Source organism: Cyprinodon tularosa, unplaced genomic scaffold, assembly GCF_016077235.1.
Source record: "Cyprinodon tularosa strain WSP-4 unplaced genomic scaffold, ASM1607723v1 ctg2, whole genome shotgun sequence".
NCBI classification, from domain to species: Eukaryota; Metazoa; Chordata; class Actinopteri; order Cyprinodontiformes; family Cyprinodontidae; genus Cyprinodon; species Cyprinodon tularosa.
Genome location: NW_024038733.1, coordinates 2,677,922 through 2,701,745, shown reverse-complemented (window position 1 = coordinate 2,701,745; position 23,824 = coordinate 2,677,922). Strand labels below are relative to the sequence as shown.

The window sequence follows — 23,824 nt, the reverse complement described above, 5'->3', positions numbered from 1 at the left end:
TGCTGTGGTTATAATGGCTTTTATTTCTGTTTTTTATTTTACTCCTTTGCATATTCTTTTTATACACTTTACAGTTTAAACAACAAGTAACATTTATGATAAATACATATAATTTAGACACATTTATGGTGCGCTCCGGTGTACGCCCATCACCACGCCACTTGTCATTGCACATCAGACACAATACTTGTGATATCAGAGAAACATAGTCCAGCTCAGTTTCACAACCAAACACTGCTAAAGACATATTAGCTTGGTTCTTTATGCTGTTTTCCCTGCAGCCCTGCATAAATACCTTTACATTTAAATAGAATGAACCCTCTGTAGTAACTCCTTCCCTGTACTGACTAAACTGGTCAGAATCAGACCTGTTGACGAACTTTAGAGAGGTCATGACTTGAAAGTCACAGCTTCACCAGCTGTGCTTAATGGAAATGACATAACATTGAAAAATAATCTCTTTCCCCTCGAGGGTGAAAATAAGAGTATACATTGCCTCTGTTCCTTTTCCTAACACCCCCTCCCACCCAGCACTTCCCCTGCATCTTGATTTATAGCTAAAACAACGCATCCCCACTGGAGTTGGTGTTTAACAGCTGCACGGCCGCAAGAGCGGAGCGGGGAGCGCAGGATACAAAGACCACACCGTAAATCAGCAGCGGCTTGACAGAGTTCTCTCAAGCGAATCCATTCTGTGATAAACTTTTCAATAATCTCAATCCAACCTTAGAAGATCCCTCCATTGGATGCACATTTTTATGAATCAATAACTACACAGAAAGAGTCAGCTGTTATTCAGTGCATATATTCCGTCCCACGGCTGGAGACCTGGAAAAGAATCAAGCTACAATACATTAAAGCAAAACCACCAATGACAACTACAATACTGGCAATATAAAGTTTAAAGAAAAATTCTCCATATACAAGGTTACTTCAGGTAATTAGATGTCGATATGCCTTCCTTGATATTCCTATTATCTTTACTAAAAAGCAAAAAAAAAAAAAACTACTGGAAGTAACAGGGGGTAAAATCTATATCAACCAGAAAAATCTATTTAAATGGCCTGCTTAAGACTGCAGCGAGGAATTCAGGAGCGAACCAAACAAGGGAAGGTTACCCTGCTTGGCAGGGAGAGATACAGGACCCCAGGCTGGGGAAAACCAACTTGCAAAAAGTGCTGCATAATTTTACAGTAAAAAAAAAAAAAAAAAAGCGAAGAGCAGGACGGACAACTCCTCACTTCTGGGTCACAGAGTCAAAGTCTCCCCACAGGTCATTGTTGGCTGTCGACGTCGGGTTGGATGGAGACACTGAGTTGGAGTTACTGGAGTCAAGATCTAGCAAGCAACCTGGGGATATGAAAGAAACAAAAAAATGGACATTAGCTCCAAAAATAAGCAGATTTTCTGCCTTATTTTATGCTTATTTACATCAATCCAGCACAACAGCACACCTGTAACATTTCAGAGTTAGCCAAAGGCTAGTTTTCATCTGTTGTCCTGTAGGCCAGTGGCAAAGAAGGAACAAATTGGGGAAAGAAATTATATTTAAAAAGTGTTTTTTTTAAACTAAATAATAAAAACATTTAACTTTTTCCTATTACAACCACCAGCAACATCTTATTATTTGAACTAACATTGGAGATGAGGTTCTGTGAAGGCCTTAAAAGGCGTCTAGAAAAGTATTGACTCTGGGCTAAATAGAAATGCACACTATAGATTTCCTTTTGTGACAGAAATGTTGAAAATCAGGTTAAACAAATATCAGGTAGTTTTTATTAGTCTATTACATGGCTCTAAAATACATTGACAGGTTCTTTTTACATAAAAAGTTTAAGTGAAAGTTTAATGGGTATGAACACTTTTTCTATATCTAAACCACTTCCCTCAATGGGTTAGGGTTTTTACTTGTTAATGTGCATAGCTTTTAAGATCCTAGCCACCACCCAAACACAACAAAGATTAATCCAACTTTGGAGCTTAGAAGCTATGAGTCCCTGCACTTTCCACTTTATGCTGGAAAAAAAAAAGCAACCGCACACCATATTAGAAGCTGTTTTCTGCAGCACGGAAATCTTTGATAAGGAAAAGGTCCTCCGGGTTCTGTTGAATATTTCAAATGTCTCGAGTACCAAAACCAAAATTCCATTCACTTTAATTACATTCAGATGGCTGCAGATTTCTCTAAGGAGAGGCATCTTTAAATCTTGGCACATCAAAACCAGAGAATAAAGCTTGGCCTCGAAACTGTGATTTTGGTACCGATGCAGCTGTGCTTCAAAAGACCTGAACACATGTGAGAGACGACACTACTTATTAAATTTAGATTCCAAACATTTTGTTATTTATTCATTCACACATCAGTCTTTTTTGGTTGATCCTCCTGTGGGTCAGCCTTTACCGTTTCTATGGTACTGAAGGCTGTAGGTGCAAGTGCTCCACAGGAAATGAAGCAAAACAAGAAAAGAAAAGAAAGTTTTTATATCAGGCTGTATTTTGAAGTGCTACACCCATTTATATAATCACTCCCATATACCTCTGCTTCACAATGTGGAAACAGAGCTGCAAGCTGTAAAATACTGAAGTATTAGACGATTTATGAGGCATATTTAATCACTTTTAAGTGAGGTGAACTGAACATAAATGGCAAATGTGGTGACAAGATTTGTGAAAAGCCTTAAGATCCTGACTTTGATTTAAACACATTTATAGACTGGTGAAAATAAATCAGCATGATAAAGAAGTATTTTTGTTTCTCCTCCCTGGTCACCCAACCTTTCCCCTATTTTCTGACTCTATGTCATCTTGTTTTCTTTATAAGTGCTGCAGCAGTTAAAACGTTTGATTAAGTAACAGAGGAAATTTGAGTTTAATTTTGTTTTTCTGGAGCAAAGCTGCTCCAACACATCCACTATAGGGTTGGAAAACCCTCCAATGTGACGACATTCAGATCTAATTGACTGTAGAGAGAGGCCCAACTTTCCTCTACAGCCAGAGGAAGGTAACCTCTAAAGCCAGTGGGCCTTTTTTGTCCCTGTCCCCTTTAAAGAAAATCTGTCAGAAGCACCGGGATCTATTGGGAAAAAGTATAATTAGATAATTTCACAAACCTTAAAACATTTTATTCATGAAAGGAGTTGTTTACTTTAAAATTAATGTTATAATGTCATCTTTAGAACAGGTTAAAAAAGATCTAAAGGTGTTTCTTTTTTGGGTCAAGTGAGTATTTTTTCTATCATGGTAAATTATCAAAAACTAGTTACACCCCATATCAAATGCTTAAGTTGTAGAATATTGAATTAGCTTAAGGAACCATGGTGAAATATAATTTTTATTTAGTTCTGAGGGTAAATTTTATTTTAAACAATCCTTTGTTTCTATAATTATTGGGGTCATATTTGCCAGGACCAACTGCAAAGTAGTCAAAGATCAACATGTTGGTCTGGAGCTGCAGGTTGCAGAACCCAGACCTAAGCTACAAGGTCACCAGAGTTAAACACCTATTAGCGTCCTTCCTGTCAATATTTGACATTTGATCATGTTAGAACATTCATAGAGAGGATTGTTTGATCCTCTTAATATTGTGTCTAAAGATACTCACTTTCTCTAGGATTTAGATATGGTAGCTTTAACAGCCATGTCAGAAGACTGATTCTTTGTGAGACATATCTGTGTTCATTTGCATCATTACCTACAGAAGGACCCAACAATGTTCCATTTTCTTGATCTTTAATTGAAATTAAGTGGCATCACATTTCCTCCACTGAACCTGAGAGTATGGATGAGATTCTTTTTTACAGGTAGTTTTTATACCAGACACAATGGAGACCATTAATGTGGCTGAGTTTACCCTGTATCACTTCCGTCAAAAGCATGCAACTCTATTTAAAGCCCTGGAAGAGTATTGTAAACTCTACACATTTACATTTGCGATGGTAGGAGAGAAAAAATGTTTTAACCCCACAAGAACAAAGTGCACCTGTAGACAGTTCTTAAAGGCTGTTACAAATACAGGTGCTGGTCATAAAATTAGAATATCATGAAAAAGTAGATTGATTTCAGTAATTCCATTTAAAAAGTGAAACTTGTATATTATATTCATACATTACATACAAACTCATATATTTCAGATGTTTATTTTGTTTAATTTTGATGATTACAAATGACAACAAATGAAAATCTCAAATTCATCATATCAGAAAATTAGAATATTACTGAAGACCAATAAAAACAAAGGATTTATAGAAATGTTGGCCAACTGAAAAGTATGAACATGAAAAGTATGAGCATGTACAGCACTCAGTATTTAGTTGGGCCTCCTTTGGCCTGTATTACTGCAGCAATGCGGCGTGGCATGGAGTCGATCAGTCTGTGGCACTGCTCAGGTGTTATGATAGCCCAGGTTGCTCTAATAGTGGCTTTTAGCTCTTCTGAATTGTTGGGTCTGGTGTATTGCATCTTCTTCTTCACAATACCCCATAGATTTTCTATGGGGTTAAGGTCAGGAGAGTTTGCTGGCCAATTAAGAACAGGGATACCATGGTCCTTCAACCAGGTACTGGTAGCTTTGGCACTGTGTGCAGGTGCCAAGTCCTGTTGGAAAATGAAATCTGCATCTCCAAAAAGTTGGTCAGCTGCAGGAAGCATGAAGTGCTCTAAAACTTCCTGGTATGTGGCTGCGTTGACCCTGGACCTCAGAAAACACAATGGACCAACACCAGCAGATGACATGGCACCCCAAACCATCACTGACTGTGGAAACTTTACACTGGACTTCAAGCAACATGGATGAAGTGCCTCTCTTCTTTTCCTCCAGACTCTGGGACCTTGATTTCCAAAGGAAATGCAAAATTTACTTTCATCAGAGAACATGACTTTGGACCACTCACCAGCAGTCCAGTCCTGTTTCTCTTTAGCCCAGGCAAGACGCTTCTGACGCTGTCTGTGGTTCAAGAGTGGCTTGACACAAGGAATGCGACAGCAGAAACCCATCTCTTTCATACGTCTGTGTGTGGTGGTTCTTGAAGCACTCACTCCAGCTGCAGTCCACTCTTTGTGAATCTCCCCCACATTTTTGAATGGGTTTTGTTTCACAATCCTCTCCAGGGTGCGGTTATCTCTCTTGCTTGTACACTTTTTTCGACCACATCTTTTCCTTCCCTTCGCCTCTCTATTAATGTGCTTGGACACTGAGCTCTGTGAACAGCCAGCCTCTTTAGCGATGACCTTTTGTGTCTTGCCCTCCTTGTGCAAGGTGTCGATGGTCGTCTTTTGGACAACTGTCAAGTCAGCAGTCTTCCCCATGATTGTGTAGCCTATAGAACTAGACTGAAAGACCATTTAAAGGCTTTTGCAGGTGGTTTGAGTTAATTAGCTGATTAGAGTGTGGCACCAGGGGCCATCAATTTTGAACCTTTTCACAATATTCTAATTTTCTGATATGATGAATTTGAGATTTTCATTTGTTGTCATTTGTAATCATCAAAATTAAACAAAATAAACATCTGAAATATATGAGTTTGTATGTAATGTATGAATATAATATACAAGTTTCACTTTTTAAATGGAATTACTGAAATCAATCTACTTTTTCATGATATTCTAATTTTATGACCAGCACCTGTATATGACCCCCCAAGGTGAGACTCTTTACTGGTGTTCTCCTGCAAAGAGCTTTAGATGTTGCAGTTTTAGATATTTAAAGCTTTAAAATATCCAGGAGTGATGTTGAGAAACTAGTCCATGCATTTGTTACTTCAAGGCTGGACTATTGTAATTCTTTACAATCACAAAGTCTGCAAACTGTAGTTAAAAGCCTTTAGCTGATCCAAGATGTTGCAGCCAGAGTTCTAAAGAAATGTAAAAGGTATCTGATCATTCCTTACATCCCTAACAGAGCACTTTGCTCTCAATCTGCAGGTTTATTAGTGGTTCCTAGTATTTCTAAGTAGAATGGGAGGCAGATCTTTTATTTATTAGGCTCCTCTCCTGTGGAATAAATTACCTGTTTTAGTCCGTGATGCAGACACCCGTCTACTTTTAGGGGAGGCTTAAAACTTCTATTTTTGATAAAACCTAAAGTTAAGAGTGGCTCAGGTTATCCTGAGGTATCTCTATCACTATGCTGCTATAGGCTTAGACTGCTGGAGGACATAGGGACCCCTTTTCATCATTCCATCTCTATTCTCCCACTCTGCAGTATTTGTTAGTTCAATCTGTAACGTTATGGTGTCTCTTTTTCTCATAGTAGCTTCATACGCTCTGTTTCTGTTTGGCTGTGACACCATCCTGGAAAGACATATTAGCTATGCAGCTGCCTTCAACACCTTTGTTTTTAGATGTTGGAGCTGGAGATGCGCGGTAAACAGTTGCCTTTTGTATCTCTGCTTCTGTCTCCTTGAAACCCAGTCGGCCTCGGCAGATGGCCGCTCACAAAGAGCCTGGATCTGCTGGAGGTTTCTTTCTGTCAAAAGGGAGTTTCCTCTCCAATGTCACTACAAGCATGCTTGATGTGATGGATTGCTTTCGAGTAAATGAGTCCATGCAATCAGCTGGTTTTCCTTAGAAAACTCGAAAACTTTGAACCAATCTGACTGTATGACCTGGTTGAATTGTCTCTGTAAAGTGTCTTGAGATGACATATATTGTGAATTGGGCTATATAAATAAACTAAACTGAATTAAAACATTTACTCAGATTGTAAATATAGCCTATTTATAATCACTGTTAATATTCTCCTGAAATAAATCCCGATCACTTAAAGATATAAAAGAAAGAATAAAAAATCTTGTTTAGGTATATTGATTTTGAAGGATTGTTTGGGGATGAGAATAGGTGTCCGAAGCTTTTGTTAAAGTAAGTATTAGCCAAGATTGACATTTTTACCCTACTGAAAAAAGTACTTAAAGTACAGTTTTTTTTCCAGTGAGAAATTTTACTACTAGTATAAAATCCAAATGCTTTACATAAGTTTTAATATGAGGTGCCAGTAATTATGAAGGACGATGTGCAACATCCTGTCAGGATGTTTTCCCCTAATTATTAAAAATTTGTTGAACAAAACTACAAAGAAACACAAGGAACCATTTTGAGATTGTCGTACATGAAATTTTTGATAACTAAAGGCCCTTCAGGATTGCCTCTCTGAGTTGTCACGCATTAGGAGAATAAATACCCACCAGTGTCGGCTCCCCCTGCTGCTGGCTGCGTGTTAAGGTTGGTAGTTCTGGATGAAGGTGGCGGGGCAAGCTTGCCTCCAGGTGGAGGGGGAAGGAAACCAAGGCCACCTGAACTCTGCGGACGAGACCGGTCCTTTTTCTTCGATTGCTAGATAATGACATGATTCATGGATGGTGTTAATGTACGTTCGTAGCAGTATGGATTTCAAAAGCCTCCAAAGATAAACAAGAAACCCATTTGAGTTTTAGATGGAAACCTATTTATAAAGCATCACTTTTTTGAAAAGTAATGCAAAACAAAACATCAAAAAAACACACCACTGTAAACAAAGTTTGGACATTTCAAACTTAATCATAACGCAAAAAAGTGAAGGTACCCCAATGTTTAAAGTAATGGTTTGTCCCTCTTTGAAGCCTAGATCTAGTTTAGGAGCAGAGTCTGGAGCCTGAGCCTGTTTGGTAAACTCCTTTTCTTGTTTTACCCACCTAAAAATAGACAAAAAAAAAAGACAGAAAAATAACATCACTAAAAAGTAATCATTCATAGCTGAAATGGTTACAGTTCCACATTGCTGAGCTGCTGCTTACTTAAAGTGATCCTGAAGCGCCACATTGAAGTCGAATGAATCACCTCGGTCTCCAAACCCGATGCCTATGAAAGCACTGCGGCCTTCCAGCATATAAAGGTAGATAAAAACGTTAAGCATAGAACACCAAAACAAACAGAAATGTAGGAAATTACATCAAATATAAAATGTGAGCACATGCTAATTTTCAGGGTTAAGTATTTAAAGCCTTTTTTCCCCCCAAATTTTACATTTATCTGAGATTTACCCTCAATGTTTAATATAAACCTTTAAAATGTTGGATTTGTATCATTTAGTATGATGAGATTCTATCCATGGTAACTGTAGTTCAAGTCTATCTCAGACAGACATGGTGAGGATGGAGGGCCTCACTGAACTTGCAATGCTTTAGCGAGCAGAAACAGGAAGTCAACTAACAGGTGCTGTCCTCGACTTAGATTTCTCTTACACTTCACATCTTGTATAAATTAAATCACCAAATACTTTTCTTTCTCTTTTTATTTATTCACCAGTTACTTGCTTATAAATTTGGGTAAATACTTTGCTGAAGCATCTTTTGAATATCAGTCTGTTTTGAGTACTGACGTCTAATTAAACAAGGGGAATCTGATTAGTAGAGTTAAGCTGAGTAGGTTTATTGGAAAATTCCATGTTTCTACATGCTTGCAGGAGAAGAGTTAAAAGAAATAAAATCTCTTCCACAGCATAGCATATAAAGAAAGAATTGTCACAGAAAATTTACATATTTCAAGAAAGAAAAAAACAGTAATTTGGTTTGGATGACTTCCATAAGACTTACGACAACATTGAATGAGCTACAGAAACATATGTTCCACCTATGGGTGTAATGTTTTCCCCAAAAAAGACAAGCACCAAACACCTACAACAGACTGTGTGGTGCCAGTGGAACAGTGGATGCAGCATCATGCTGTGGGGTTACTTTCCTTCAGACTGTGATCTAAATAAAAAGATAAAATATCTGTTTTTGTGTTGATTCACTGTTGATCCAGAACCGTTGGACCCAACCAAACCGGTAATGTGCTTGGTAGAAAGCTAATGGGTTTAATTTACTAGCATTACAATGAGACTAAGCATTCATCGGAATCAACAAAAGAAAAGCCCCTGTCTAAAATAAAAATATAAAAGCTAATGTTTTGGAATAGCCTTGCAAGAGTAAAAAAAAAAAAAAAACTGAGGGGAGCCAGATGGACAGGAGATGTCCTTAATATCTAGGTTTGCAGAAATGTTGCTTTTGTTTTCCCCTTGTTTTGCTTCCCGTGTTGTTCCAGAACACTGCACACCAACTTAGGAGAATGCAGTGTTGTACAAATCCACACCGACTGAGTTCATAGACCTTGTTTTCTAAAATTATAAGATGGTTCAAATATTTATAGACGTGCGATAAACAGTTTACTCACCGTTGTCATCCTGAATCCGAAGCACAAAGTAACGGCTTGAGTCACTGACTGTCTCTACTGCAATGCCAGGGTATTCCTCCACTGGTGCTTGAGCAAACAGCTCCCCTGCACGGTCATAATAAAAACATGTCAGGATGTCAAGCCCAACTGAAATGGGATACAAACAACAAGAGAGCAACTGAACTATATTTGGAAGAGTATTCATACACTTTTGATCGATTTTCTAAATTTTTTCCTATTATCACCACAACCTTATAGACTTTGATTAGGATGCATGGGATAAAGACAAAGTAGAGTACTATCATAGAGGAAGATGTCGATACAAAATAAGAAAATGAAAAATGCGTCATGAAACAAAAAACGACGCAAATCTGCAGCAACAAACTGGCTTAATCAGAAAAGAAAGTCCATCTGTTTGTAATGTAATCTAAGTATAAATCAATCTGTTTTGTGAAGGCCTCAGAGGTTTGTTAGGCAACATGGGTAAATAAACAGCAGCATGAGGACAAGGAAACACGGCACAGAGGTCAGGGAGAAACATATGATGTTTAAAGCAGGGTTAGGTTATAAAACAAAACTCCGAGCTTTGATGCACCCTTCTGTCCACCATCTGAAAATGGAAAAAGTGTGGCACCATCGCAAACCTACCAAGACGTGAACACTGAAACTGACAGTAACCAGAGAAGCAGCCAAGAGGCCCGTGGTAACTCTGGAGGAGCTGGACTGATTTACCGCTCAGATGGCAGAATCAGCGGACAGAACAACTATATGTTTTCCATTCCACCAATCTGTCCCATCTGGAATAATGCTGAGGATGCAGAAAGCATGAAATAGAATGTGCTCTGATATGAAAAAGACAAAACGAAGGACTATTTGGTCAAGATGCAAGCATCTCTCTGAAAACATCATTCCCATGTTGACAGTAATATCATACCATGGAGATGAACTTCTTCTGCATGAACGATGAAATGGACCAAAGATCAGGGAAAGATAGACGGACCAAAAGACATGACAGGATCCAAAAGATCTGAGACAAAGATTAAAGAACTACAAATATACAGTCAGTGTTTCAATAGATTTCCTTAGATCAAAGAGCTAGATGTAGTTTTTTGTCAGCTTGAAAAATGTTAACAGTCGCTTTGGGTCTGAGCTGTTTAAAAAAAAATAGACCTGGTAAAAAGCACAGAATCTGTTTCCCTCCACTTCACAATTGCGATCTACTTTTTGCTGATTTAAGATTTACAGTCCAAACAAATGTATAGAAATCCAAACAGAACGTTAGGGATATGAGGCTACCAAATGCTCATTTCTAGGGGTCTGACCTTTAGAGCGAACTAAAAGAAAGAGACATATATTCGAAGATGAAGCTTTTTTTTGTATTTCAGCATAAACCGCCTGCCTGGTCACAGTCTGTGTAACCTTGGATAAGATGAGTAACCAAGAGCGGGTGGCAAAGCAGGAGACTATACACAGTGGAGTAGTGAAGTGATTTACAGCTGTGGCAGTAAACATCAGCGCTGTCCTGTCTGCTTTTCTCACCGGACACTTTGTCCTCCAATTTCACATAGGCTACTTTTCCTCGAGCCGTCACGCGCATGCGTCCCGTCCAATCAGGGGCATCCAGCTTCCAATCAGCAGCCCTGAGATACACACAGTTGTAAGATGCAGATAGGCACAGATCGTCAGGAGTCCCCATACATATACTTGTAAATGTTTACCAGGGATGATGGGACTCTGAAGCAGCTGTTTGGGGTTTGTTTCCACACCAGCTACATAAATAAGCGGTAAATAACCTAGCTGCCAGTCATTAAAGCCGAAAAATAAAATTATGTCCACCTTTATTTCATTTGGACCATCTTACACTAAATCAGTGGCATTAGGATGCCCTGGGAATTGCCCTTGAACCAGATCTCCACAATGATTTATTGATTTGGTCAGACAGACAATTATACTCCCCAAATAAATCAAATATTGGCAAAACACTATAACATTTAACTGATTTAACATAAATCAGTCCCCAGTGCAAAGATAAGATGTTTTCCCATCTTAGGTTTTAATAGTTATGGGTCGGTTATGACCTTGTATACATATAACTACAAAAAGAACCAGCGGACTAGCTATGACCTCCATAATAATCCCGTTACTCTGTTCAGCTCCCCACAGCTGACGGATGCTGGGCCTGCAGCCACATCTCTTCCCCCTCGCAGCTCACCTGACAGCCCGGTTGGATGCTCTCGGTGGGATACGGTAAACGTTCACTTCGGGTTTAATGCACAGAACTGACTCGTAGTCAAGCTGACCCTCGGACGCCATCTTGACTGTTACACGGTTCGTCCCGGTGGTGGTTGTTGTGCTGGCGGTGACGGCGGTTGTCCGTTCAGAGTTAACGGCGGCGTACACGTAATATCCGGTGTAGCTGCGCACAGCAATTTAAGGCGACCCTGCGCTCTGCCACCGTAGCACGGTCTGCAAAGATGGGCAAAATGATGTCACCGGAAAGAGCAAAATATTAATTCATAAATACGCACTTTACTTTTTTTTTTTTTAAGAATAAGATTAATGACAAAATAACACAAGAAAGGAAAATAAACACACTCACCAATTTGGTTCAAAATACAAAATAACTAACATTACAACAACGTCTACTATAAAAAAACAAACTTACAAACCCAAATTTGAATATGTACATCATTTTTATTACATAACAAATTCCCATTTATTTGTGTCAGATAATTTTAACACAAACCTTTCAAAAGATCTTACGTGATGCATTCTCATTTGTATAATGAAGCTGTTTATTCAAAATACATAATCATCAGGTTCATGTATTTAAAAATTCATAAAGTATACCTACTAAAAATTTATAATAAAGAAAGCATGTATTTAATATCTATAAAGATTATTGTAATTCAAACATAACTGTTGTGTATTTAAAAAAAAAATACACCTCATATTATTTTTGAGTAAGCATACTTTTTCTTTTTACTTTTTTTACTTTACTTTACTACTTATTTTTATGGTGACTTTTTACACTCTACTCCTTACATTTTTACACAAATATCTGAACTTTCTACTCCTTACATTTTTAAAAATTGGCTCGTTACTTTAGTTTTGAATCATTTCAATGGAGTTACCATTATTATTTTTCACGTCATTGTTACAGCCCACAAGGCCCAGGGCCGTAACATCATCAATACTAAATTCAATCTAATTGGATGGGAATCTACGTTGCATTTGACGCACCACTACAAGATGAATCGACAGATTCGGCGGTATTCATTCCCGGCAAATCATTGCAGCTTGGTGGCGGTGGCGTTAGCATAGTAGCATGGACGACGAGATGATTGAAAATGAACACAACGGAGATCTAGTCCTATTGGCAGACATCCATTTAAAATGTAGGCAACGGCATGAAAAAAGTGGTTTCTACTTTTACTTTTATACTTTAAGTAAATTTACAAGCCTGTACTTTGTTACTTTTACTTGAGTAAAGAAGTTTAATCAGTACTTCCACTTTTACCAGAGTATTTTTTAACACAAGTAACTGTACTTTTACTCAAGTACGGAAAGTGAGTACTTTTGCCATCTCTGTCATTAAGCCAATCATATCAGCAGTAGCAGCTGTAACAGATAAATCAAACCCTTACCAAATCCAGGTGGGAGGAACGTGCAAACATCCTCCCATCCATAAAGGCAAAAATCACATCCTTTTGCTCATTTTTCATAAAGAAATAGAGGCTATTTAGGCTGAAGCGACTTCTTGATGATGCATTGAAGCCATACTTGTCACTGCGTTTCATTGGTCGTAAACATTTCTCCTATGAGGTTACTGAATCAGTTGGCTTCTGGTAAGATATATTTTCAGGAGTTTGTGAATTCATAAATCTCATGACAATTCATCTTAGCTGCAAGGTAAAATATTCTGTGCCCCCATGAAAAATCACTGACTCCAGCCAGGGCCCCCGGGTAAAGTTGATCTACAGGTGCTGGTCATAAAATTAGAATATCATGAAAAAGTAGATTGATTTCAGTAATTCCATTTAAAAAGTGAAACTTGTATATTATATTCATACATTACATACAAACTCATATATTTCAGATGTTTATTTTGTTTAATTTTGATGATTACAAATGACAACAAATGAAAATCTCAAATTCATCATATCAGAAAATTAGAATATTACTGAAGACCAATAAAAACAAAGGATTTATAGAAATGTTGGCCAACTGAAAAGTATGAACATGAAAAGTATGAGCATGTACAGCACTCAGTATTTAGTTGGGCCTCCTTTGGCCTGTATTACTGCAGCAATGCGGCGTGGCATGGAGTCGATCAGTCTGTGGCACTGCTCAGGTGTTATGATAGCCCAGGTTGCTCTAATAGTGGCTTTTAGCTCTTCTGAATTGTTGGGTCTGGTGTATTGCATCTTCTTCTTCACAATACCCCATAGATTTTCTATGGGGTTAAGGTCAGGAGAGTTTGCTGGCCAATTAAGAACAGGGATACCATGGTCCTTCAACCAGGTACTGGTAGCTTTGGCACTGTGTGCAGGTGCCAAGTCCTGTTGGAAAATGAAATCTGCATCTCCAAAAAGTTGGTCAGCTGCAGGAAGCATGAAGTGCTCTAAAACTTCCTGGTATGTGGCTGCGTTGACCCTGGACCTCAGAAAACACAATGGACCAACACCAGCAGATGACATGGCACCCCAAACCATCACTGACTGTGGAAACTTTACACTGGACTTCAAGCAACGTGGATGAAGTGCCTCTCTTCTTTTCCTCCAGACTCTGGGACCTTGATTTCCAAAGGAAATGCAAAATTTACTTTCATCAGAGAACATGACTTTGGACCACTCACCAGCAGTCCAGTCCTGTTTCTCTTTAGCCCAGGCAAGACGCTTCTGACGCTGTCTGTGGTTCAAGAGTGGCTTGACACAAGGAATGCGACAGCAGAAACCCATGTCTTTCATACGTCTGTGTGTGGTGGTTCTTGAAGCACTCACTCCAGCTGCAGTCCACTCTTTGTGAATCTCCCCCACATTTTTGAATGGGTTTTGTTTCACAATCCTCTCCAGGGTGCGGTTATCTCTCTTGCTTGTACACTTTTTTCGACCACATCTTTTCCTTCCCTTCGCCTCTCTATTAATGTGCTTGGACACTGAGCTCTGTGAACAGCCAGCCTCTTTAGCGATGACCTTTTGTGTCTTGCCCTCCTTGTGCAAGGTGTCGATGGTCGTCTTTTGGACAACTGTCAAGTCAGCAGTCTTCCCCATGATTGTGTAGCCTATAGAACTAGACTGAAAGACCATTTAAAGGCTTTTGCAGGTGGTTTGAGTTAATTAGCTGATTAGAGTGTGGCACCAGGGGCCATCAATTTTGAACCTTTTCACAATATTCTAATTTTCTGATATGATGAATTTGAGATTTTCATTTGTTGTCATTTGTAATCATCAAAATTAAACAAAATAAACATCTGAAATATATGAGTTTGTATGTAATGTATGAATATAATATACAAGTTTCACTTTTTAAATGGAATTACTGAAATCAATCTACTTTTTCATGATATTCTAATTTTATGACCAGCACCTGTAGAACCACCTCTGGTTATTAGGAACTGATTAAAAGGAGCAATAGTAATTAATTCTATGCCGCTTTTAAAATTAAAGAGTTCCATATTCCAAAATAACCTTTATATACAGCAAACTAACCTGATTAAACACAAAGGACTGTTTTTAAACAATTATTTGATTTAATAGGCTACACAGTAGTGAGGATTGTATCTGTGTTGTCATGCAGTAAGAAGGTTCTGAATCCAATTCTTTGCCCAGGGTTTTTCTGCATGGGGAAGGCATGCTCTCCTTTTATATGGGTGGGTTCCGTTCGGGTACTTCAACTTCCTCCCACAGTCCAAAAACATGTCTGTTGCGTTAATTGGTGTCTCTTAATTAGCTGTGAGAATGTGTGTGCATGGTTGTGTGTCTTTCTGTTGCCCTGTGATTGAATGGTGACCTGTCCAGGGTGTAAACCACATTTTTTCACTAGACTGCCAGAGATAGGCACTGTTCCTAACATGCCTCTTAGGGACAAGCAGAAGACGAATGGAGTTCATTTTAAGGACAGAAATATGTTATTCAGACCAACTTAGCTTTCTGTGAAAAGCTGATGTTATGAGCCGTAGCAGAAACATCAGATGGCAGTGAAGCTTTTTAAATCACTGTAAAAGAGACAAAAGCCTGAACATTTTTTGATTCTGATTTTGATTTTTTGATTTGATTTTTCATTTTAAATCAGTGAATACCATTTTTTTTTTATTTAAAAACTTTGACTAGGTCACACTTTAAAGTTTTCTTGTTGGAGTTTTAGATTCAATCAAAACAGCTTCTTATTCCTGTTGGTGCTGCTCTGAAATAAAAAAAGAAGAAAACATGACCTTGTTATTGCAAACACAACCATAACTGTTTATTCTAATTTATCTATGGTACATATTTAATATTTCGTATTTTGAATCATCCTGGACCAAATAAAAGGTAAAACCTTTGCAGGAATTGATTGAAAAATAAGACCAAGATAGGTGCAGAGCAGCAAACACACAACTGCCTCTTTTTTTTTGTTTGTTATTATTTTATTTTTACATTTTCATTTAGCCATAGAAAAAGCAAGCAGAAGCTACCCGACATCAGCCTTGCTACATCGTTAAAGCATTTTTTTTTCTCAGTTTTTTTCAGTTCTCAGTTTTGCAGTTTTCTGTAGTGATAGACCAACACTGACGTCTAATTCTTAGGTTCTGAAAGTACCAGAGGGGCTCAGGGAAATACTTTACAGTCCAAGAAGCCTGAAGGCATCTCTTAAATCTTCTGTCTCACAGGGCTGTGAAATAAGAACAGAGCATTAAAGTTTAAACTTTATATGTGGATTTGTTAGTTATAGACACTGTGTGTTAAAGTAGAACCTGAAGAATGCGGTTGAGTTTCCTTGATAGGCGGATGTAGTTTTGATGCAGCCCATCCCAAGCCTTGAACTTGCTTTGATTCCGGGCAACAAAGGTCTGCCAGCAATAGAAGTAATCTGAAGGAGTTTTGCGACAAAAAAATTATCCCAAGAATAGATATGATGACATGAAATGTAGAGTCAAATATTTTTCCACGTTTCTCTGAAATTATCCCTCACCTTTGTAACTCATGACTGTGATGTGCACGCCAGCTTTTTTCAGTGTTCTCAAACCCTCTCTTTCACGGCTGTCCTCCAAGTCGCAGAAATAAAGCCGGGACACAAAGATTCTGAGGCGCAGGTTTGGGGTCTGGTTGAGGAACTGAGCGAGTCGGAAGGAGCAGTTTGCACAGGGAGACCAGGAGCAAAACCAGGTGATGGAGTAGCTGACTTTTTTCTCACCGGTGACTCCATAACCCCACAGGCCGGGGCACAAAGTTCCCAGGTAGCGTAGAAACAACACCTGCAGAAACACAGTGGAATAAAAAAAGATAATTCAACAGTTACATTATTTATAATAAAGGTGACCAGTCCCCCCATAAATGCAGTTTTAATTTATTTTTGTTAATGGAGGCCTATTCCTACATTCTGTAATTCAACAAACTATCTTAAAAACAAAGCTTTAAGCCTTTTCATTCTTACAATAAATTAAAACAATTAACCGCTACATAGCTTTTCTTTCATGTAGCGTCTGCAGCTGATTGCGGTCACATTGTCATTGCAATTTGGAACAAAATAATATTATTCATACATTTTACTAAAGCAAATTTTAAAATGTTCTCAACTTTTAGAGCATATTCAATTTGACATAATCAAGCTTAACTTGAGCCATTTTCTCTGTCACCACCTTGAAATAATTCTTCGAAACAAATGTATAAAATAACTGCTGCCTGACACAATCCTTTTTTGTGTCATAAAAGAGACTATACATTAACTTCTTTAAAAAGAAAGAAGAAAAATGTGATGCAGTCAAAAAAACACTAATGGTATTAGATTGTTCTGATTTACAAAGATAATTTGCATATATAATTAGCTCACAATCTTACTGTTTTGTTTTTATTTGCCAACACATTTATCATCTGCTAATTTATTTCTCTACCCATCAAAAACTTGGTATCCCTGCCTCAAGCTGACCTGTCTACTGAGCCTTCAACATTGGCTGCAGTGTTGATGCAGCGTGAGAGTGGTTGTAATTTAAAAACATTAAAAGGCCGTCAAAAAGCAGACAGACGTTTGTTTATCTATAGGTTGACACTAATCTTTTGTAAAGAATGAGAAAATCAAAATGATAAATATTTATTGTTATATTAGCAGCTCATTTTTTTTACTTCTACATCCCTCACACAGGCCTCTAAATGCAGACACAATGTGAATGCGCGTTCAGTGCCATGTGGGATGGGCAGTTCCAGTTCCTAAACTAGAACTTTTAGAGGTGTTCTTGGTCCAGCATACCTGAAATAAGTCATAAGATGGTTAAGAAGACTGTGTAGAAATATCCTGCATGCTGAGGAGGTAATTCAGCCAAAAGATTCAGACCCAGAATGAATTTAAAAGTTTGCACTGTGACTTTCAAGCAGAGAGATGGAGAATGGGGACCTGTGTGCTCACAGGAATGGGCGAAAGAAGTACATAGAAGTACAAATGTAAGCCTCTACTTGTCTTTTATCATTTCTGTATTGACTTAAGTAAAAACATTTTTTTTGTTTAAGAATACAGTTTTCTATTAAAATGAAAGGTAATATAGGTGCTTATAAAAAGACGAAATATTATAGCCCAAGGAAGGTTGGAGAGTAGGCTCTGGCATCCATTCAGTGAAAGCTGCCTGTCTTCCAAGTTCTTGTCCACAGCTGCATGTACAGGTGCTGGTCATAAAATTAGAATATCATGAAAAAGTAGATTGATTTCAGTAATTCCATTTAAAAAGTGAAACTTGTATATTATATTCATACATTACATACAAACTCATATATTTCAGATGTTTATTTTGTTTAATTCTGATGATTACAAATGACAACAAATGAAAATCTCAAATTCATCATATCAGAAAATTAGAATATTACTGAAGACCAATAAAAACAAAGGATTTATAGAAATGTTGGCCAACTGAAAAGTATGAACATGAAAAGTATGAGCATGTACAGCACTCAGTATTTAGTTGGGCCTCCTTTGGCCTGTATTACTGCAGCAATGCGGCGTGGCATGGAGTCGATCAGTCTGTGGCACTGCTCAGGTGTTATGATAGCCCAGGTTGCTCTAATAGTGGCTTTTAGCTCTTCTGAATTGTTGGGTCTGGTGTATTGCATCTTCTTCTTCACAATACCCCATAGATTTTCTATGGGGTTAAGGTCAGGAGAGTTTGCTGGCCAATTAAGAACAGGGATACCATGGTCCTTCAACCAGGTACTGGTAGCTTTGGCACTGTGTGCAGGTGCCAAGTCCTGTTGGAAAATGAAATCTGCATCTCCAAAAAGTTGGTCAGCTGCAGGAAGCATGAAGTGCTCTAAAACTTCCTGGTATGTGGCTGCGTTGACCCTGGACCTCAGAAAACACAATGGACCAACACCAGCAGATGACATGGCACCCCAAACCATCACTGACTGTGGAAACTTTACACTGGACTTCAAGCAACGTGGATGAAGTGCCTCTCTTCTTTTCCTCCAAACTCTGGGACCTTGATTTCCAAAGGAAATGCAAAATTTACTTTCATCAGAGAACATGACTTTGGACCACTCACCAGCAGTCCAGTCCTGTTTCTCTTTAGCCCAGGCAAGACGCTTCTGACGCTGTCTGTGGTTCAAGAGTGGCTTGACACAAGGAATGCGACAGCAGAAACCCATGTCTTTCATACGTCTGTGTGTGGTGGTTCTTGAAGCACTCACTCCAGCTGCAGTCCACTCTTTGTGAATCTCCCCCACATTTTTGAATGGGTTTTGTTTCACAATCCTCTCCAGGGTGCGGTTATCTCTCTTGCTTGTACACTTTTTTCGACCACATCTTTTCCTTCCCTTCGCCTCTCTATTAATGTGCTTGGACACTGAGCTCTGTGAACAGCCAGCCTCTTTAGCGATGACCTTTTGTGTCTTGCCCTCCTTGTGCAAGGTGTCGATGGTCGTCTTTTGGACAACTGTCAAGTCAGCAGTCTTCCCCATGATTGTGTAGCCTATAGAACTAGACTGAAAGACCATTTAAAGGCTTTTGCAGGTGGTTTGAGTTAATTAGCTGATTAGAGTGTGGCACCAGGGGCCATCAATTTTGAACCTTTTCACAATATTCTAATTTTCTGATATGATGAATTTGAGATTTTCATTTGTTGTCATTTGTAATCATCAAAATTAAACAAAATAAACATCTGAAATATATGAGTTTGTATGTAATGTATGAATATAATATACAAGTTTCACTTTTTAAATGGAATTACTGAAATCAATCTACTTTTTCATGATATTCTAATTTTATGACCAGCACCTGTATGGCTGGATATGTTGAATCAAAATACTAACTTTACATCTACCTAAAGATACGCTATTGGACCTAGAGGCCTGTTTCTTGTAGCATCTTGGCAGAATAGGAAAGACAAGGGAACATACACTTAAAAATAAACCAGATGTGTTTTCATCTTTTTAAGTGAAGTAATGGCTGCAAGAAAATAGCCACTAAATCCAGCTAAACTTACCCTACTGGGTAACTTACTTAACTTTCTTACTCATACATTCAAAGCAAAAAGAAAATGTTCCCTCCTACCATCACAAACATAAACACGTTATATTATTATGAACATAATGTATAAATGACATGTCAGGTATAAATATGTCAGGTTTTTAGTTAATCAATTTCAACCCTGTTGTATAATCAAATCTGACAAAATGATCATCATTATCTATGGCCGCTATGCTTGAGTGCAACTGTAAATATTCCTTTATGCTTTTAACTCTTTTATTATTTCTTATTTTATGTATTTTAACCACACATTCCTATATTTCAGCAGTTTGGTCCTTATCTGTTGTTTTTAAAGTGCTTTATAAATAAAGTTGGTTTGGCTTGTAGCTGTGGACCTGTTTTTCAGAACTTTTGGTTTTTGCAAAGGTAGAATATCTTAAACATTGAAAAAATATGACATTTTAAATAAATGTTGTAGAACTCTGGAGAAATATTTCAATTTGAGATTATGCTGCGGTGATAAAAGTTTGATTTATTGTTTCACATCTTGCTGATGAATGGGTCCAGCCCTGGATACCCAACTGCTTCATTTTGCAATACACCTGAACAACATCTTCCCTTTCTTACCTCCACATGGCAGCCATTGCGGTTGCGGAGATGTCCAAAGTCAAAGGATATGGAGTCTGGGCCCACTCGCCTCTTCACCACAAAGCAGAGATATGTCTCACACCGACCTCTTGCCCAGCGCATGTTTTTGTAATGATAGATGAACTTTTTTTTGGGTAACAGTGCCCTACGAAAAATAGGAAGAAAATCTGCTTTTTTTACCTGATGCAATGCCTGTCAGGATTAACACCAAAAAAGATTTTCTTATATAAATGACTCATCATGTCATTAAAAAAAAAAAAAAAAAAAAAAAACGTTACAGTAATTTACAGAAATGTTATTACAGTACAATCCACTGCAAGATCTGGACCATAATGAATCACTGAGAGTAGTTTCTTATTCAAGCTTTAATCTAAGAAGCTAAAGCAAGGCAGGCATGTAAAATCTGTGGTTAACTAAATATGTGTGATGGGCAATGAGACAACAGCTAAGATTCACTAAGAACACTTTTTCTTACTCTCAGTTTCACAACTTTTAGTGAAACCAAGACAGTTGTTTAGCAATTATTAATACTGAAACCTTGATTGTGCTCTATTTAAGAATCAGAAAATCAGCATCAAAGTGTGATCTTGTCATAAATGCATTGAAAAAGTATTAAAATCTCCTCAATTATTTTTCCCTTTAAATGTGTGCAAACGCTAAATGACGAAACCGAGATAAAAATGCAAAGTATAAAAAAAAGAATTCGTTTATTTTGCTCACCTGTCTAGCTTTGTAATCATTTCAAAAGCCGCGCTTTGCTTTGTCACTTGTCAGGCGTGGGTATTAAATGGAGGTAAATGAGAAAGAGTGAAAGTGTGTGTGTTGGTGTGTGTGTGTGCACTGAGGGGGTTAAAAGGAGGGAACTGAGAACCTATACCTCCAAACATAAACATCCTGCATAAAGCAAAGGCGGCCTCTGGTTGGTTGGAGACATTTTTCAAAGTAAGTTTGGGGGGATGTGATACAGAAGAAATGGTTACATACCAGTGCCTTACTGAGAAATCAGACATCTATTAAGTAATTGTAGCTTTAATTCATTTATTTTAAAGAAGCATGTTAGTTTATGTGGCATCTTCATCTAATGTGTGTCCAAAAGACTTTATTGATTTGTTAATACTTAAGACCAATACGATTTTTTTTTTTATAAATGGCCATATTCTAGCAGATGCAATCATGTAGAAGGCTGCCGGCATTGAGCATCAAGGTTCCCACAGTTTTTAGGATAAATAGGATAAGCCATATAAAGTCACTGCTAAAAAAGCTGGTTGTCCTATGATTATTTTATCCAAACTCATTGATGGAAAATGTTGTGGAAGTAAAAAGGAAATATGCAGCGCAAGCCAAGATGATACGACCAGTCTGATGCAAACGGGGCTTAATATATCCTCACACTGTCAAAGCTACCAGTACCTGTTCTACTGACTATTTTATGACAAGTTTGATATTTTCTATATCCTCCATAGAAAATCTGTTGGGTTTTGTGATGATGAAGTCGAGAAACACCAGAGCCATTTTTACAGATAAGCTGAAGGCCACTATCACCTTGGCCTCTTTACACTGAAACAGAGCCATGTACTCAGTGCATCCTTATCACTCTGCTGTGGTTTAGATATTAATGTATTAGAAGCCTTGATCAAGTATTGATGCATAGACTGTTGAGAGAATGGATATAGTTTAGAGCCGACCAAATTCCTGTACTTACAATAAAACATTTTAATTGTTCTTCTGTAATTTTCGAATCTTTTGAGAATTTGGATTCTGGGTTCCAGCAGTTATGAGCTTCAATCTTAAAACTTTGCATGAAAAAAACCCTTTGAAAATGTTAATAATCTAAACAATATAAAGATTCTATTTTTTTTTTAAATAATATCTCTAAAAGAAATAAACCTTTTACCATACACATCTTGTTTATACTGCAAGATAAAAAGAATTTCATTCGGACACATTCCAGATTTTATTGAATAATCCCTGAGACCACACGTTGGAAGAGTGTTTGACGTTTTTTGTAGACTCTGGTTTCTTACAAATGTCAGAAAATGAGCCAACTCCCTGAAAAATTTTCCAAACCCCGGCCACTGACTTCCACCCTAAGGTTTTCCTAGATCACAGAGAGGGAAAAAAAAAAGAAAAATCCTCACCTTGATCTGTAACTTAGCCCTCCTGCCATTAAAATTTTCCACCTAGCTTGCAACCCCTGACACACACACACACACACAAGTCTCCCCAGACTGATCTGGGTTTTCCCAAACTGTGTCAGGCCGAGTAGCAGGGTTGTAATCAGCCCTCCTCATCCTGCGTGTCTGCTGCACCGGCCATTCGTCCAGCTGACCAGCTGCAAATTGCCTTTGAACCTTCAAATGTTTTCACCAGCCCAGTACTACACTGTCTATTATTGCTCTTGTGTTTCTTATGCTCAGTCTGTTTTAGATCCTTAGCCCTTCATTCACTCGTTGGCACAGCATGCTGGCATCCCGCTTTCCCATGACTCCCCTCACCCTCTTGTGCACTCTGTGGTTTGGGGAATTCACCGTTTCCCAGGGTGGCTGTTTTTGGAGCTCATCTGTGCGGGCATGTCATTAACACTGTCTATATGTTATACATCATCTGGAACAAATTTATCCAATTTATCCAGCGATTGTGTGGTGCCCCCAAATTTAGAATGATTCATGCATGTGCGTCTGCCTGCTCTCAGCGACCTCACATCTTATTGCATTACTCTGACGATGCATGTTTCCTAATGTTTCCGCACATTAAACTTGTGTGCATTGGTACCTTTTCAACTTCAAGGAGCTCATTTAATGCCAGACTGGATGTAAACCCACTTCCCACCCAGCTCTGAGGTCCACCGCAATGGACCAAGGTCATCTCTCTGTCACACGTGAACGCTCGCGTGCACCTCCAACCCCACTCATGCACTTTTTTTTTCAGGAGTGCTCCAGGATGGCTAGACATATGCATTAACCTGAATTGAGAAGAGGAGAAAGCGAGTGTAAGAAATGCCAAGTCATAGTTTCCGAAACCCACCCGCCCACACCCTGCATGCACACACAACCACACACACACCTACACACGCACACACACAGCCATACCGTGCAGACGCATTTGACCACAGTTACAAACAGACTTTCTTTCCAGTGTGTGAACTCACATCTGTTTCCTGACAACAATAATAGCTACAGATCAGGCGGGTAGAGGCACAGCTTACAGGTGTCTGCAGTTTGAAAATAAATGAGGAAACAACAAGAAGTATCAAAAAGCTAAAAACAGCAGATATATAACAAATAAATGGGTTATAATTGCAACTAAAATTAGTCAACCCTCGAATACAAATTGGTAAAAAAAAAAT

At 38.3% G+C, this 23,824-nt stretch overlaps 2 protein-coding genes across 2 annotated transcripts; both read right to left on the bottom strand.

The window, feature by feature from the left end:
• Positions 1–3: 3 nt before the first annotated feature.
• Positions 4–11,588, bottom strand: LOC119783124 (adaptin ear-binding coat-associated protein 1-like). The gene is made up of 7 exons (XM_038284471.1): positions 11,396–11,588; positions 10,723–10,823; positions 9,184–9,288; positions 7,767–7,848; positions 7,556–7,664; positions 7,179–7,326; positions 4–1,350 (listed from the first exon to the last, which is right to left on the bottom strand). The coding sequence occupies exons 1-7, from the start codon at positions 11,494–11,496 to the stop codon at positions 1,238–1,240; spliced, it is 759 nt and encodes a 252-aa protein (XP_038140399.1). The 5' UTR covers positions 11,497–11,588; the 3' UTR covers positions 4–1,237.
• Positions 11,589–15,801: 4,213 nt separating this feature from the next.
• Positions 15,802–21,543, bottom strand: aicda (activation-induced cytidine deaminase). Its single transcript, XM_038284557.1, has 5 exons — positions 21,199–21,543; positions 20,458–20,623; positions 16,354–16,636; positions 16,136–16,251; positions 15,802–16,053 (listed from the first exon to the last, which is right to left on the bottom strand). The coding sequence occupies exons 1-5, from the start codon at positions 21,216–21,218 to the stop codon at positions 16,003–16,005; spliced, it is 636 nt and encodes a 211-aa protein (XP_038140485.1). The 5' UTR covers positions 21,219–21,543; the 3' UTR covers positions 15,802–16,002.
• Positions 21,544–23,824: the final 2,281 nt, after the last annotated feature.